General features: G+C 43.0%; 1 protein-coding gene and 1 pseudogene across 23 annotated transcripts in view; one reads left to right on the forward strand and one right to left on the reverse strand.

Moving 5' to 3' along the window:
• Window positions 1-17,464, forward strand: part of ADAM32 (ADAM metallopeptidase domain 32) — a 207,246-nt gene that overhangs the window by 53,502 nt on the left and 136,280 nt on the right. For 22 of the 23 annotated variants that reach the window (XM_054499103.2, XM_063668672.1, XM_054499101.2 and 19 more), the window contains exons 5-7: window positions 5,350-5,426; window positions 6,845-7,016; window positions 16,357-16,425. In XM_054499103.2, coding sequence (XP_054355078.2) covers window positions 5,350-5,426; window positions 6,845-7,016; window positions 16,357-16,425 — 318 coding nt within the window. The remainder of the gene's footprint in view (window positions 1-5,349; window positions 5,427-6,844; window positions 7,017-16,356; window positions 16,426-17,464) is intronic. The other variant, XM_063668687.1, reaches the window with a different exon arrangement.
• LOC129042793 (large ribosomal subunit protein uL3-like) lies at window positions 12,969-14,173 on the reverse strand (annotated as a pseudogene).

Raw genomic sequence — 17,464 nt, forward strand, 5'->3', positions numbered from 1 at the left:
GGCCAGAGTCACCTGGTACCCTTTTACCTCTCTGACCTCATTTCCTGTTATTCTCTACCTCATTCACTTTGATCCAGCATTGTTGTTGTTCTTTTTTTTTTTTAGAGGGAGAAATAATGTTTAAGTACTTTATTTTCAGTAGATAGTAGGTGGCTTGATTGAGTACATTCAGCTATTTTGGAAAATGGCAGCTAGTGAAAATATTTTTCAGCAACAAGACTTAGGGTGTTTGTCTCCATTTCAGCACCCCCTTTCTTCTCAAGCTATTTAATTTGGGGTGACTTGTTTAGGAGAATTAGACAACGCTTTCATGTGAATATTTATATGGGCAGATTTTGTTTTCCCCTTGGGCTGTACGGCTGCCAGCCATTTATTGCCTGCTTGGTACAGGGGCAGGTTTTTTGTTTTGTTTTTTTCCCTTTCCCCTCTGTGGTTCCTACAATAGAAATAATCATTTTTTAAAATGGAAAGGAACCCACTCCCTTTTCATAATCTCAGCTACAGATCTGCTTTTTTTTGTTGTTGTTTTTTTTGTTTTGTTTTGTTTTGTTTATTTTTTTATTATTATTTTTTTAATTTATGAAGTATTTGTTGATCATTCTTGGGTGTTTCTCGGAGAGGGGGATGTGGCAGGGTCATAGGATAATAGTGGAGAGAAGGTCAGGAGATAAACACATGAACAAAGGTCTCTGGTTTTCCTAGGCAGAGGTCCCTGCGGCCTTCTGCAGTGTTTGTGCCCCTGGGTACTTGAGATTAGGGAGTGGTGATGACTCTTAAAGAGCATGCTGCCTTCAAGCATCTGTTTAACAAAGCACATCTTGCACCGCCCTTAATCCATTTAACCCTGAGTTGACACAGCATATGTTTCAGAGAGCATGGGGCTGGGGGAAAGGCCATAGATCAACAGCATCCCAAGGCAGAAGAATTTCTCCCAGTCAGAACAAAATGGAGTCTCCTATGCCCACCCCCTTCTACACAGACACAGCAACAAACCGATCTCTCCCCTCTTTCCCCACACTTCCTCCCCCCCTCTTCAACAAAACCGCCATCGTCCTCATGGCCCGCTCCCGATGGTCGCTGTCTCTTTGGAGCTGTTGGGTACACCTCCCAGACAGGGCAGCCGGGCAGAGGCGCTCCTCACCTCCCAGACAGGGCGGCGGGGCAGAGGCGCTCCTCGCTTCCCAGACGGGGCCGCCCGGGCAGAGGCGCTCCTCGCTTCCCAGACGGGGCCGCCCGGGCAGAGGCGCTCCTCGCTTCCCAGACGGGGCCGCCTGGGCAGAGGCGCTCCTCACTTCCTCCCAGACCGGGTGGCAGCCGGGCAGAGGCGCTCCTCACCTCCCAGACGGGGCGGCCGGGCAGAGGCGCTCCTCACTTCCCAGACGGGGCGGCCGAGCAGAGGCGCTCCTCACTTCCCAGAGGGGGCGGCCGGGCAGAGGCGCTCCTCACTTCCCAGACGGTGTGGCGGCCGGGCAGAGGCGCTCCTCACTTCCCAGACGGTGTGGCGGCTGGGCAGAGGCGCTCCTCCCTTCCCAGATGGGGCAGCCAGGCAGAGGCGCTCCTCACTTCCTCCCAGACGGGATGGCGGCCAGGCAGAGGCGCTCCTCACTTCCCAGAGGGGGCGGCCGGGCAGAGGTGCTCCTCACTTCCTCCCAGACGGGGTGGCAGTCGGGCAGAGGCACTCCTCACCTCCCAGACGGGGTGGCCGGGCAGAGGTGCTCCTCATCTCCCAGACGGGGCGGCCGGGCAGAGGTGCTCCTCATCTCCCAGACGGGGCGGCCGGGCCGAGGTGCTCCTCATCTCCCAGACGGGGCAGCTGGGCAGAGGTGCTCCTCACTTCCTCCCAGACGGGGTGACGGCCGGGCAGAGGCACTCCTCACCTCCCAGACGGGGCGGCCGAGCAGAGGCGCTCCTCACCTCCCAGACGGAGTGGTCAGGCAGAGGCGCTCCTCACTTCCCATATGGGGTGGCGGCCGGGCAGAGGTGCTCCTCACTTCCCAGATGGGGCAGCCGGGCAGAGGCGCTCCTCACTTCCTCCCAGACGGGGTGGCGGCCAGGCAGAGGCACTCCTCACCTCCCAGACGGAGCGGCCGGGCAGAGGTGCTCCTCATCTCCCAGACGGGGCAGCCGGGCATAGGTGCTCCTCACTTCCTCCCAGATGGGGTGGCAGCCGGGCAGAGGCACTCCTCACCTCCCAGACGGGGCGGCCGGGCAGAGGCGCTCCTCACTTCCCATACGGGGTGGCGGCCGGGCAGAGGCGCTCCTCAATTCCTCCCAGACGGGGTGGGAGCCAGGCAGAGGCGCTCCTCACTTCCCAGACGGGGTGGCCGGGCAGAGGTGCTCCTCACTTCCCAGACGGGGTGGCCAGGCAGAGGCACTCCTCACCTCCCAGACGGGGCGGCCGGGCAGAGGCGCTCCTCACTTCCCATACGGGGTGGCAGCCGGGCAGAGGCGCTCCTCACTTCCCAGATGGGGCAGCCGGGCAGAGGCGCTCCTCACTTCCTCCCAGACGGGGTGGCGGCCAGGCAGAGGCGCTCCTCACTTCCCAGACGGGGCGGTCGGGCAGAGGTGCTCCTCACTTCCTCCCAGAAGGGGTGGCGGCCGGGCAGAGGTGCTCCTCACCTCCCAGACCGGGCGGCTGGGCAGAGGCGCTCCTCCCTTCCCAGACGGAGTGGCCAGGCAGAGGCGCTCCTCACTTCCCAGAGTGGGCGGCCGGGCAGAGGCGCTCCTCACTTCCCATAGGGGGTGGCAGCCGGGCAGAGGCGCTCCTCACTTCCCAGATGGGGCAGCTGGGCAGAGGTGCTCCTCACTTCCTCCCAGACGGGGTGGTGGCCAGGCAGAGGCGCTCCTCACCTCCCAGGCGGGGCGGCCGGGCAGAGGCACTCCTCACCTCCCAGACGGGGCGGCTGGGCAGAGGCGCTCCTCACTTCCCATATGGGGTGGCAGCCGGGCAGAGGCGCTCCTCACTTCCCAGACGGGGTGGCGGCCAGGCAGAGGCGCTCCTCACTTCCCAGATGGGGCAACCGGGCAGAGGCGCTCCTCACTTCCTCCCAGACGGGGTGGCGGCCAGGCAGAGGCGCTCCTCACCTCCCAGATGGGGCGGCCGGGCAGAGGTGCTCCTCATCTCCCAGACGGGGCAGCCGGGCAGAGGCGCTCCTCACTTCCTCCCAGACGGGGTGGCAGCCGGGCAGAGGTGCTCCTCACATCCCAGACGATGGGCGGCCGGGCAGAGGCGCTCCTCACTTCCCAGATAGGGCAGCCGGGCAGAGGGGCTCCTCACATCCCAGACGATGGGCGGCCAGGCAGAGATGCTCCTCACTTCCTAGACAGGGTGGCGGCGGGGCAGAGGCTGTAATCTTAGCACTATAAGAGGCCAAGGCAGGAGGCTGGTAGGTGGAGGTTGCAGCGAGCCGAGATCACACCACTGCACTCCAGCCTGAGCACCATTGAGCGCTGAGTTAGCGAGACTCCATCTGCAATCCCAGCACCTCGGGAGGCCGAGGCAGGCAGATCACTCGAGGCCAGGAGCTGGAGACCAGCCCGGTCAACATGGCAAAACCCCGTCTCCACCAAAAATACAAAAACCATTCAGGCGTGGCAGCGCGCACCTGCAATCCCAGGCACTCGGCAGGCCGAGGCAGGAGAGTCACAGGAGCCCGAGGCAGGGAGGTTGCAGCGAGCCGAGATCATGGCAGTACAGTCCAGCTTCGATAACAGCGGGAGACCGAAAAAAGAAGGAGAGGGAGACCGAAGAAAGGGGAGGGAGAGGGAGAGGGAGAGGGAGACGGAGAGGGAGAGGGAGAGGGAGAGGGAGAGGGAGAGGGAGAGGGACAGATCTGCTCTGTTCTTCAAATATAACAGCTATGTTCTCCTTTCAAAGACCTCATACTTTCTATTTCCTGGTATCCAAATGCTTGTTCTTTCCCAACAGACCCATATGTTTTTCATCCTCATTTCCTTCAGGTCTTTACTCAAAATCACCCTATTAGTCCTTGACTAACCCCTACTTTAAATTGGTCTCCTACTCTTAATACTCTATTTCCTTTATCTTTTTTTTGCCTTTTTCCCATGGCAGTTATCAATACATGATGTATCGTATATATTCTATTTATTTACTTTATTTTCTGTCTCCCCAGTGCAATATAATCAACCCAAGGGCAGGGCTTTTGGTCTGTTTTATTTACTGATGTAACACCAGTGCCTAGAAAAGTGCCTAGCACATACTTGGAATATAATAAAAATTTGCTGAAATATTAGATTAGATATGTTGCTTCACTTACATTGGATGGGATCATCATTTTGCTTTATTGCTCCCTTTTCCTTCCCTTAGTTCCATCATAAAGCAGTGTGTTAATAAGAAATCTTAACTTTATTTATAATAAAATTTATAGCACCATCGAATATTGGAAATTATATAATTTTCACATCTGTGACAATGTCTGTGACTCTGTGTGTCTCTAGCTTGATTGTACTGTGCTCAGAGACCAACTCTATACAATTTAATTCCTTTGTAATCTGTTGAGTCCTGCTTTATGGCCTGGAGTATGGTTTCTATTTTGTAGATGTTCCATGAGTGTTTAGAAAGCTTATATTCTAAAGTTTTTAGGTATAGTATTTTGCATATGTTAACTAGGTCATACTAACCACGTTGTCTAAACCTCCTGTAGATTCTGAACTCTTGATCTATCAGTTACTATGAGAAATTAACTTTAAAAAACTTTTTTATAACTGTAGATTTTTAAATTTTTACTATTCTTTCAATTGTGACTTTATATATTTTGAAGCTGTGTTATTAAGTGAATGCCAATTTGGAATACTTGTGTCTTCCCGGCAAATTGAAATGCTTATCATTACCAAATGTCCCTGTTTATCTCTAGAATGTTTCTGGCGTTAAAGTCCACATTTCCTCTCTTAGTGCAAATTCAGAATCATCTTTTGGTTTGTGTTGGCATCTAGCCCTTCAATCTTCCTGTGTCATTGCATTTTTATGACTCTTTTTTAGCATCATATTAATTGAGTTTTTAAAGAAATCCAGATTCATCATCTTTGTCTTTTAATTGAGGATCTAAATTTATGTACTGGAAGATATTTTTACCTAAAACATGAGACAACATTTTGGAAGCAGGGTGTAAAATAGTAATCTCAAGTCATAATCTATTATAAAGTGTAGTTAACATAGTGTAAGTGGCAATTATGGGGAGAATTTTTTTCTGAATTTCACTTTACTTGTACTGATATAAATCACGGAGCCTGTGAAAAATATTCAGAAGATTCTATCAAGTATAGAAGTAGGAAATCACTAGAAAGTTTTATTACTTCCTAAGTAACTACTTTACTTTTTTTCTTTCCTAGACTCAATGCTACTATCAAGGAAATATTGAAGGATATCCAGATTCCATGGTCACACTCAGCATGTGCTCTGGACTAAGGTTGTTTTCTATTGTTGATTACAGAACATCTTAGTTATGATATTTGGCTGCAGTGAATTTGTTCTCTTTGTATTAAGTGTGGGGCTGAAGGAGGATTCCTATGTGGAGATTATTTAATGATATCCCCCTCTGAACATATTTCCAATTCTCTTATTTCTCTTCACTTTCCTCAGTGACCAGAGACATTTCTAACCTTTCCAAAGGTTTAGATTTCCTAGTCTCCTTGCTCTATGTCTTATGTTTCCTTAACCACAGAAAAGACAATTGAACATGTTTGACTACAAGTGTTGTAGGAGCTAAGTTTAGGACAGCTCAGTCACTGTCTTGAAAAACAGGGAAATTAATCACTGTAATGCTGTATACTTGCACACTTAGCAATTGATTAGGTCATTTCTGTTGCTTTTATAACTATAAAAAAGTGAAATGGAGAGCTGGTTTTGTAGATTAGGGTAATCTTTTGTCTTCTCAGAGTCATCTCTAAGACAGGTTTGAGTCAAAATACTGGACTGAAAATGTATTTATGCTACCCACCATATGTTTTAATGTTGGAGATATGAAGATAAAGAAGAGATGCTTTTTCTCAAGGAAATCATCTTCAGACTGAGGAGGCAAATTATATATAAACAAATAATTTTTAATACTCACAAAAATGCTCATTTTTCTAATGATATTATTGTCTTGAGCTCTTCAAGAATTATTGGGTTTCCTCCTTAGGGCTTAGGGAGTTTTCCATTCTGTCAGGAAATTTTCCACCTTCATTTTGTAGTGTAGGGTGCTTGTTTTCACAAACAAATGTTCTTCTTCAGTGCTTCCTACGTAGAACCCTGAAATTTGGATCTGAAATTTGTATTTTAGGGAGTAGTGACTTGGGCTGTTACCTGTATTCGCAGAAAAATAGTGATACAAGTCATTTACTCTTTAAAATCTTGCTTTTAATTTCTTATTCAGACTATATAAGCAAAAGTAACAAATATTTCATAATTCTGCCAAATTTTATTTTTAAAAGTAAAGTTTCTTATTATATACATTTGTCATATATGCAGTATAATCATTTTTCAAAAGCATAGCAAGCCAGAGAGAAAGTCATCGTGATTTCTGTTTACAATTGCTTTAATTGAGACACTGACTTGGAAAACAATAGAATTACTCAATTACTGTTATGCTGTATACTTGTGTACCTAGCAATTGATTAAGTAACTTCTGCTGCTTTTACAACTATACAAAAACGAAATAGAAAATGGGTTTTGTGGATTTGGGAAATCTTTTGTCTCTTCAGTGTCATCTCTAAGACAGAATTCAGATCAAAATACTGGAATACTGGACTCAAAATGTTTTATTTTTTTTCTTTTGGATTTTGTCAGAAATTCATTATATAGATTTGATTAAAAGCACTTAAAATTGTATTCATAATTTCACAGAGGAATACTGCAATTTGAAAATGTTTCTTATGGAATTGAGCCTCTGGAATCTGCAGTTGAATTTCAGCATGTTCTTTACAAATTAAAGAATGAAGACAATGATATTGCAATTTTTATTGACAGAAGGCTGGAAGAACAACCAATGGATGACAACATTTTTAAAAGTGAAAAAGTGAGTTGTATATGTTTTATTACTACTTTTAAAGCAGTTATTACTTCCATTTAATTTATTTAAAAAATAAATTTATGAGCCCACTGTAGAATTATAGCAAATATCCTTTCCTTGTGAACATCTTCTCTTTTTTTTTTTTTTTTTTCTCACTCTCTCACTCAGGTTGGAGTGCAGTGGACTGATCATGGCTTGCTGCAGCCTCTGTCTTCTGGGCACAAGCAATCCTCTCACCTCAATCTCCTGAGTAGCTGGGACCACAGACATGCACCACCACACCAGACTAATTTTTTGTAGAGATAGAGTCTCACCATGTTACCATGCTGGTCTCTAACTCCTAGGTTCAAATGATCCACCCTCCTCAATCTCCCAAAATGTTGAGATTACAGGCATGAGCCACTGTGCCTGGCTGTTCATCTTTCTGTTACCTAACAATTTCCTTGAAACCGTACTTTTTATGATCCACTTTATTTTTGTTCTTATTTTGCTTGTTACATTCTTATTACTTTCCAAAAATTCCCTCTTGTATATGCAATATAAACTTTAAAAACTCAGTCCCTGCTTTTGTTCCTACATTCCTGGGAGTTACTCAATAAAGTCAATAGTTTTAAAGGTTATATTCATGACAAACGAGTCAGCATTAATTAAATCATAGATATAATTAAAATGTCATAAGCAGAATTGCCAGTTATGGTCATGTAAATTGTTCAGTGAACACACTATGTAACTGCATGTGTTGGTGTTTACACAAGCAATTGTGAAAGAGAAAATTTTTATGCCAAGTAACATTGGCGTAAGTATGCATAGTTTATACAAGAGTATGTGGTAGTATTCATTGTTTCCAGTATATGCTCTCCCTGTTTTCTGTCAGTAAAGAAAAAAACACCAGGCCAGGCATGGTGGCTCACGCCTGTAATCCCAGCACTTTGGGAGCCCAAGATGGGTGGATCACCTGAGGTCAGGAGTTCAAGACCAGCCTTGCCAACATGGTGAAACCCCGTCTCCACTAAAAATACAAAAATGAGTCAGGCGTGATGGCAGACGCCTGTAATCCCAGCTACTCGGGAGGCTGAGGCTGAAGAATTGCTTGAACTTGGGAGGTGGAGGTTGCAGTGAGCCCAGATCATACCACTGCACTCCAGCCTGGGCGACAGAGCAAGACTCCAGCTCAAAAAAAAAAGAAGAAAAGAAAAAAGAAAAAAACACCAAACCTCAGAATTTAGCTGGGCATATAAACAAAGATTATATTTCTCAACCTCCCTTACCTCTAGGTAGGGCCATGTGACAAAATTATGGCCAGTGACATGCGAGCAAGCGTAATATGTGTTACTTCTGGCTTGAATATTAAAAGGAGGGGTTTTATCTTCTTTCCCTTTTCTGCTGGATGGAGTGTGGACATACTGACATATCATGGTCCACAAGGATGAGGCTGATGCCATACAGGTAGCAGAGAAACAAGGTAAAATGAGCCTTGCTTTTGAAGAATTTTCAGAATGGAACTACCATACCTCTTCACAAATTTATGTGAGAGAGAAATAGACTCTAAGTTTGCTTAATTCACTATTATTTTCTGTCTCTGTGTAGACGGCAATCCTATATTTTAAATAATACAGGATCCAAATGAGAGTGCAGCACCAGAGTGTTCAATACTAGCAAATATATGTGTATAATTTCAAATAATGTTTGTGAACTAGATGCTGAATTTTTTTTTCTTGCCTTGTAAAAATTTCTAATTTACAATGACTGAGATGACCCAGTGTAGCGAACAATGTCAGTGCCCTGCCCAGATCCCCTCAGATTCCTTTCCAGTATATTTTTGTGGGAGTGGTACAAGAGGGTGGGACACCATGTCTTTGTTTATGCCTTTGCTTTGAACATGTGCCACTTGTAACTCTTTTTTTTAATGTGGGCTGCCCTTCAGCCAATTGAAACTGCTTTGCCCAGATGGCAAGGTAAACATAAGTACTGGAGATTTACATTTCCCCAGGGTGGTCCTTAGCCAGCACCTCACCAGTGTGGGAAGGGGTGAGCTCGGTTTCTTGTTACAGGTCAGGACAACTCTGTAGCACAACTTACACACCAGATTTTCTCTGTGGGACTGTGTCTGAGAGCACACTCTTGTGTGGATTCCTCCTGATCCTAATCCTGCTTCTCCCACTCGTTAGCTGGTCTCTCCTGGGAGAACTTTCTTAGTAAATTATCTACATATAAATCCTGTTTCAGATTTGTCTTTGGGTTTCCTTTGAAAATCAGGAAGTTTTCACATACTTTTTTTACAATGAAGTGATAATTACTACAATAAAGTTATTTGAGGACATATGTCAGTCAAATTGCATTTGTATGTATCATTTGGAAAGTGGCATGATCTGGAAAGCTGGGAAGCTCTGGATCCCCACAGATATCATCGTTTGTCTGGACAAGTGTTGGAGGAAAGAAAAACAGCCAAGTAAAAGACAAACAGAAAATTCCTCATATATATATATAATTATACTTTAAGTTTTGGGGTACATGTGCAGAACGTGCAGGTTTGTTACATAGGTATACACGTGCCATGGTGGTTTGCTGCACCTATCAACCCGTCATCTACATTAGGTATTTCTCCTAGTGCTATCCCTCCCCTACCCCCCATCTCCCCGACAGGCTCCAGTGTGTGATGTTCCCCTCCCTGTGTCCCTGTGTTCTCATTGTTCATCTCCCACTTATGAATGAGAACATGCGGTGTGTGGTTTTCTGTTCTTGTGTTAGTTTGCTGAGAATGATGGTTTCCAGCTTTATCCGTGTCCCTGCAAAGGATGAACTCATCCTTTTTTATGGCTGCATAGTATTCCATGGTGTATATGTGCCATATTTCTTTATCCAGTCTATCATTGATGGGCATTTGGGTTGGTTCCAAGTCTTTGCTATTGTGAACAGTGCCGCAATAAACATATGTGTTCATGTGTCTTTACAGTAGAATGATTTATAATCCTTTGGGTATACACCCAGTAATGGGATTGCTGGGTCAAATGGTATTTTTGGTTCTAGATCCTTGAGGAATTGCCACACTGTCTTTCACAATGGTTGAACTAATTTACGCTCCCACCAACAGTGTAAAAGCGTTCCTATTTCTCCACATCCTTTCTAGCATCTGTTGTTTCCTGACTTTTTAATGATTGCCATTCTAACTGGCATGAGATGGTATCTCACTGTGGTTTTGATTTACATTTCTCTTAATGACCAGGGATGATGAATTTTTTTTTTCATATGTTTGTTGGTTGCATAAATGTCTTCTTTTGAGAAGTGTCTGTTCAAACCCTTAACCCACTTTTTGATGGGGTTGTTTTTTTTTCTTGTAAATTTATTTAAGTTCTTTGTAGATTCTGGATATTAGCCCTTTGTCAGATGGGTAGATTGCAAAAATTTTCTCCCATTCTGATTATCTCAATAGATGCAGAAAAGGCCTGTGATAAAATTCAACACTCCTTCATGCTAAAAGCGCTCAATAAACTAGGTATTGATTGAACGTATCTCAAAATAATAAGAGCTATTTATGACAAACCCACAGCCAATATCATACAGAATGGGCAAAAACTGGAAGCATTCTCTCTGAAAACTGGCGCAAGACAAAGATGCCCTCTGGCATCACTCCTATTCAACATAGTATTGGAAATTCCAGCCAGGACAATCAGACAAGAGAAAGAAATAAAGGATATTCAAAGTGGAAGAGAGGAAATCAAATTTTCCTCATATGCTTTCTTAGTTACTGCATGTCATTGTAATTTATGGTAATCTGTGTCAAGAATTTCAATAGCCTGGATGGATGCATAGAGCAAAGTGGCAATAATGGTAGTAACAGAGGCAGTAGAGCTCTACCTTTATGTGACAATAGCATGACATTGAGAGAGGCCAAACATGTGAGGCTTCCTGAACTGAGAGACTCAAGATATAGTTGCTTATACCAGTAAAAGAGTCAATGGATGGATTAATTTCTGAAGTAGTAGGGTTTTCCTTGATGTGCAGAAGCAAGATGACATGATAAATATAAAGAGCAGTGTGGTAGTAGATTCAGGAAAAGAGATGTCTAAGCCATACAGAGCACCAGTTGTGGATCTTGACTCACTGCAACCTCTGCCTCCTGGGCTCAATAAAGACTTAATTTGACATTTGCTAATTGTTTTCTATATGTCTTATATCTTTTTTTGTCTCAATTTCTCTATTACTGCCTTCTTTTGTTTAGTTGATTTTTTTTTCTAGTATGTCATTTTGATTCCCTTCTCCTTTATTTTTCTTTATGTAATTTTGGTTATTTTCTTAGTGGTTACTCTGGATATTACAATAACATCTTAAATTTATAACAATCATAGTTTGAATTAATACCAACTTAGCCTCTATAGTATACAAAACGCTGCTTCTATACAGCTTTGTCTTCTTTTCTATTATCACAAATTATCTAATAACATTAAGCTATGTTAATGATAATACAATGTACAAGCTATTGTATAGTAATACAATAGCTTAATAATTATTGTTTGATACATTTTCTCTTAAGTAATTTGGGGAAAAGTGAGGAATAACAAAACAAAAATATAATAATGGTATCTTTTTTTTTGGAGACAGGGTCTTACTCTGTCATCCAGGCTGGAGTGTGGTGCTGGTGCTGTGATCACAGCTTACTGCATCCTTTACCTCCTAAGCACAGGTGATCCTCCTGCCTCTGCCTTCCAATTAGCTGGGACCACAGGCATGTGCCACCATGCCCAGCTAATTTGTTTATTTGTAGAGACTGGGTCTTCCTTGGTTGCCCAGGCTAGTCTCAAACTCCTGGACTCAAGCAGTCCTCCCATATTTGCCTTCCAGAGTGCCAGGAGTGTAAGTGTGAGCCACTGCACCCAGCTATAATAATATCTTCTATAGTTACCAATGTATTTACCTTTACTGTGTTTTTAATTTCTTTTATTGCTTCTTGTTACTGTTTTGTGTGCTTTCATTTTAAACTGAAGGACTACCTTTGGCATTTCTTGTAGGGCAGTGTATTAGTTTACTACAGCTGCCATAACAATTTACCATGGACTGGGTAGCTTAAACAAGAATATGTATTTTTTCACAATTCTGGAGCCTGGAAGTTTGAGATCAAGGTGTTAATAACTAAGTTGTGGTTTCTTCTGAGGCCCCTCTGCTTGGCATATAAGTAACCACCCTCTCCCTGTATCTGCACAAGGTCTTCCTTCTGTGTTTGTGTTCTAATTTTCTCTTATAAGGATACCAGTTACATTGCATCAGAGCCCATCCTAATGACCTAATTTTCAATCTAATTACCTCTTTAAAGTCCCTGTCTCCAAATACAGCCTCATTCTGTGACATACTGGGGTTAGATCTTTAACATATGAATTTTACCGGGATACCATTTGGCCTATAATAAGCAGGCAGGTCTACTAGCAATGAGCTTTTTCAGTTTTTATTTATCTGGGAATGTCTTAATTTCTCCTTCATTTTTGAAGGATAGTGTTGTCAGATATAGAATTTTTGTTTGACAGTTTTTTTTTTCCCTCCAGCACTTTAAATGTCATCCCACTGCCTCTGGCCTCCCTGGTTTCTAATGAGAAATTAGATATTACTATTGTTGAAGATCTCTCATTTGTGAGGAATTGCTTTTCTCTTGCTGTTTTCAAGGTTCTCTTCTTATCATTAACTTTGGACCCTTTGATTATAATATGTTTTGGTGTGAATTCTTTTGAGTTTATTCTACTTGGAGTTTGTTAAGCTTCTTGGATGTGTAGATTCATATCTTTCATCAAATTGGGGAGGTTTTCACCCATTATTTTTCAAATTTTCTTTCTGCCCCTTTCTTCTCTTCTGCTAGGAACTCTTCTTATATATGTGCTTGATGGTGTCCCCCAGGTCTCTTAGGCTCTGTTCATTTTTCTTCACTCTTTTTTTTTCAGCGTCAGATAACTTTTATTGAGATCCGATCAACTGCACAATCTGTTCCTGGCATTAAGCTCCTTCTTCCTTTGCAATCTGGTCTTTCTTGAGTGGTCCCATGAATGCTTCTTCTCCATGGTTTGGAAGTGGCCATGGCCAAATTTAAAGGTAGTATCAATGAACTTAAGGTCAGTCTTCTCCAGAGCCTGCTGCTTGGTCTGCATCAAGACTTGTGGAGGATGAGCACTTGCTTCTTAGTTCCCACCACACAGCCCTTCAGCATGACAAAGTCATTGGTCACTTCACCATAGTGGACAAAGCCACCCAGAGGGTTGATGCTCTTGTCAGGTCATAGTCAGTGGAGGCATTGATCAATTTGCCATCCTTGATGAAGTAGCCCTGACTGATATTATAGATCTTCTTGTTGATCTCAGTGCAGTGATGGTTTTTGTCCAGTATGTGCCACAGAGAAGGTCATATGGGCAGGATGCCATGCCCCAATATAGGCAACCTTGTACAGCCCTCAATGGGTCTTGTAGGACAGCTTCTTGGTATGCCAATGACTGGTGACCTCTTTGTAGCCTTTGCCCTTGGTCACCCGTTTGATGTCAGTCATCTTGTCCTGCCCAAACACTTGTTTCACAGGTACCTGGTCCTCTAGCCTCTCCAGGGACCAGTCCGGTTTCTCAGTCACAGTGCCTCTGTTCACCTGGATCTCCATCAGGTGGGTCTTCTTCAGACATAGAGGAAGCAGGTGCATCTGGGTGTAGATATTGATGTGGATGACTTGGCAGTACTTTTTCATGTTGTTGAAGTTCTTCTTCAGCTGCTTCTTGTCATCCTCACCCTGCCATTTCTTGCAGTACTTGGTAAAGGCCTTCTACTTAGCTTTATGCCAGTTCCTATAGAAGTGCCTTTTGCACTCATTGCTAATGTGCTCAACAAAGATGGTCTTGGAAATTCAGAGGCCTTGAGGGGTTTCCATATAGCCCAGGATGCCTACAGCCACCATGGGCAGTGTCTCCACAATGGTCATAGCCTCTACCACTTCCTTCTTTTTCACCTTGGGTCCTAGCCGGCCAGCTTCCCACACGATGTGTCATGCCAGCCTTGTATCCCAGGAAAGCTGTGAGGTGGACCAGTTTAGAAGGGTCATCACTGGGGAAGCTCTTCACCTTGCCATGATGCCTACTGCTGTGTTTCCAAGGCAGCAAGCCCAGGGACCCATGTCTTGGAGCAAAGGATTTCCTGCAAGACATCATGCCATCAAATCCTGCTTTATTCTTTTATTGTACTCCTCAGATTGAATAATCTTGATTGATTTGTTTTGAAGTTTGCTGATTCCTTTTTTCTGTTTGCTGAGCTATGTTATTGAATCCTAGTGAATTTTCATGTGTTTTACTTTTTAGCTCCACAATTTCCTTTTTATAATTTCTACATTTTTATGGATACTCTCTATTTGGTGAAGTATCATTCTTCTGGTTTCCCTAGTTTTTTTACATAGTTTTTCATAGCTTTTTGAACATATTTTAAAACAATTAATTTACATTATTTGTCTAGTAAGTACAATGTCTGGGCTTCCAGAGGTACCATTTCTGTTTATTTATTTTCTGAGAATGGGCCATACTACTTTCTTGTTGTTGTTGAAATTTGAACATTTTGAATATTTTGATGTGGTAATACTGGAAATCAGATTCTTCCTTACTCCCCAGCAAGGTGTGTTGTTACTGCTTGTTGTAGGTTGTAGTTGTTGGCTTGTTTACTGACTTTTCTAAAGTAAAGAAATATTTTGTGAACAATATTGTTTAGTAGTCACTTAGTGATTTGATAGAGATTTCTTTAAATTACTGGAGCCAAAAAAGAGAAAAGACTTCCTTGGTTTTTACAGATTGACTCTGGGTTTGGATATACATGCAACACTTATTCCAGATGTTGACAACTCACCCTTGGCCTTGACTCTTGCTTGTACAATGTCTGAAAGCCAGGCAGAGGAGAAAGCTTAGTGTCTTTTCAAGTCTATTCTGAGCACGTGTCCAGCCCTGGACATGTGGATGGCCCTCTAGATTTCCCAGTATATGTCTGAGGTTTTCAAAGCCTTCATTTGTCCACCCATTTCCTTCCCCAGCCTCTTTATTCCTAGACTTTTTAGTGTGCTTGCTGCTTTTCTTGTCCATTTTTCCTTGCTCCAGGTGGCTCCAGCCAGTGTATTTGCCTTGAAATGCTTTTTATAAACACTGCCTTGGAGTCCACTCTAACCCTGTGAAATTTCAGGGTGGAGAAAACAAAGGAAAGCTCTTGAGCAAAACCTTTAGGGAGCCACTGGACAGCTCAAAACATATAACCTTAATTATTTGAGAACAAATTTGGTATTTCTTCCTCTGGCATGGGAAAGCCACACCAGGAATATGGGCCTCTATCTTAATGGATGCCAATGAGCTGGATGTGTGAGATGGGATGGTAGGTGGGTCAGTTCAAGGACTGCAATACTCCCTTATAGAAACCCAGCAGCTTTTTCCCCCCTCAAGTATTGTCCTATTTTTTATTTTTATGTTTTTTTTTTCTGGGGCAATTGCATGAATAGGCCATTTGCTCTTATCATCTGGCAATCTGGCCAGATGTGTACAGGCAGGGATTCCAAGATCAGAAATGGCAGTATGAAAGGCGACTTAGGCTCAAGATTGGCAAAGCAACACTTCTATTGCCTTTATTGGCTCAAGCAAGTTACAAAGCCCGGCCCAGATTGAGAGAGAGGAAAAATGAACTCACCTCTTGATGGGAGGCACTGAAAAGTCGTATTGCAAAGGACACAAATACAGAAAGGAGCGCGGTGGCTCACGCCTGTAATCCCAGCACTTTGGGAGGCCAAGGCAGGCGGATCGCGAGGTCAGGAGATGGAGACCATCCTGGCTAACACAGTGAAACCCCGCCTCTACTAAAAATACAAAAAATTAGCCCGGCGTGGTGGCAGGCGCCTGTAGTCCCAGCTACTCCGGAGGCTGAATCAGGAGAATGGCGTGAACCCAGGAGGCGGAGCTTGCAGTGAACTGAGATCGCGCCATTGCACTCCAGCCTGGGCGACAGAGCGAGACTCCCTCTCAAAAAAAAAAAAAAAAAAATCCTCAACACACATATAGTTTTTAAAGCAAAAGTTTATTTCTGATATGCAGATGAAGTAGATGGAAATGCTAGGTGTTTTTTCTTAGTTTATAAATTGGAAGTGTAGATATATTGAGATAGATGTTACAACTTCACGGGCGATCTTCTAACTACTTGAGTACATTGCCATAAAACTTAAAACTTTATTTATTGATTTTAACCAATTTGATAAAGCAGACACCTCTGCATATCTTGTAAGTGCTGTGGTATTAGCTTTAAAGAAGAGTTCAAGTAAAAAAAATTATGAAATTTTTCATGTATTATATGCTGTTTTCCTTTTTTCTAGTCAGAACCAGCTGTTCCAGATTTATTTCCTCTTTATCTAGAAATGCATATTGTGGTGGACAAAACTTTGGTATGTGTTTTTTTTTGTTTCTTTGCTTTGAAATATTTGATCCAAATGTATGATTATGCCTAGCTAGCTAGACAGAAACCAAAAGATTCCAATGTTCTTACACATGTCATAGAGACAATAGTGGAAAAATGTGCAAACTGAGAAACTCAATAGTCAAAATGATACTAGTTTTATCAGAAATGTTTTATCTGAAATACTTACACAACAGTGCTGCAGAACAAAATGTATTTTTTTCCCTGGCACTTCACATTTCTAGAGTCCCTCTCAATCCGTACTACCATTTAATGGTGATTTTGGTAGAAGTGAAATTCTATTTTAGGGAAGTTTGAAGAGCAGAATGTAGTCTGGAGAACATTCCACCCTAGAATATTTATTGGGACAAAAGTGATGATGGTATAACTATCTATTAGAATGACTTTCACCAATGTGTCAAGATGTTTTTTAGCAGTTTTTGGTGGGGCATCCATTCTAGTCCATTGTTTACCTGATGAAAAGAGTACCTCGAGATTCCTAATTTCCATAAACAGTCTGAGGCCTCTGAATTTCAGAACCTTGGGGTGACAACTTAGTTTGCAGTCAACTAGGTATGTTTTTCTTTTAATAGTTGAAAGATTTCAGAAAATAGAGATTAAAAATTACTTTCTAGGTTTTATTCGGATGATAAGCCTTTGTTTGTGTATACCTATGGAACACCACAGTGGGTATGACTAATACTCATTACCAATTCTATTCCTAGGGTTTAGAGCTTGTCAGGAAGCCAGAGTTAAGGTCAGGGACCAGGAGGTATTTGGAGAAAGAGATGAAAATAACTTGATTTATTAGAGTACAGGGAAAAGGGCAAACGGAACATTTAAGAGAACATTGAGACATTGAGATAGTTGAGAGAAAATTGAAGTATTTCTGGTAAATATGACTAAGTTTCCAGGGAATATTTTGGATTTTGAAACTCCTTTTGTTTTTGGATTATGTTATATATCTTGAGAGTAGTTTCAAAAGCTTCTCCAAATTGCCAGGTTTTCTTTTTTATTTTATTTTTTAT

The sequence above is a fragment of the Pongo pygmaeus genome, chromosome 7 (assembly GCF_028885625.2).
Source record: "Pongo pygmaeus isolate AG05252 chromosome 7, NHGRI_mPonPyg2-v2.0_pri, whole genome shotgun sequence".
In the NCBI taxonomy this organism is placed as follows: domain Eukaryota; kingdom Metazoa; phylum Chordata; class Mammalia; order Primates; family Hominidae; genus Pongo; species Pongo pygmaeus.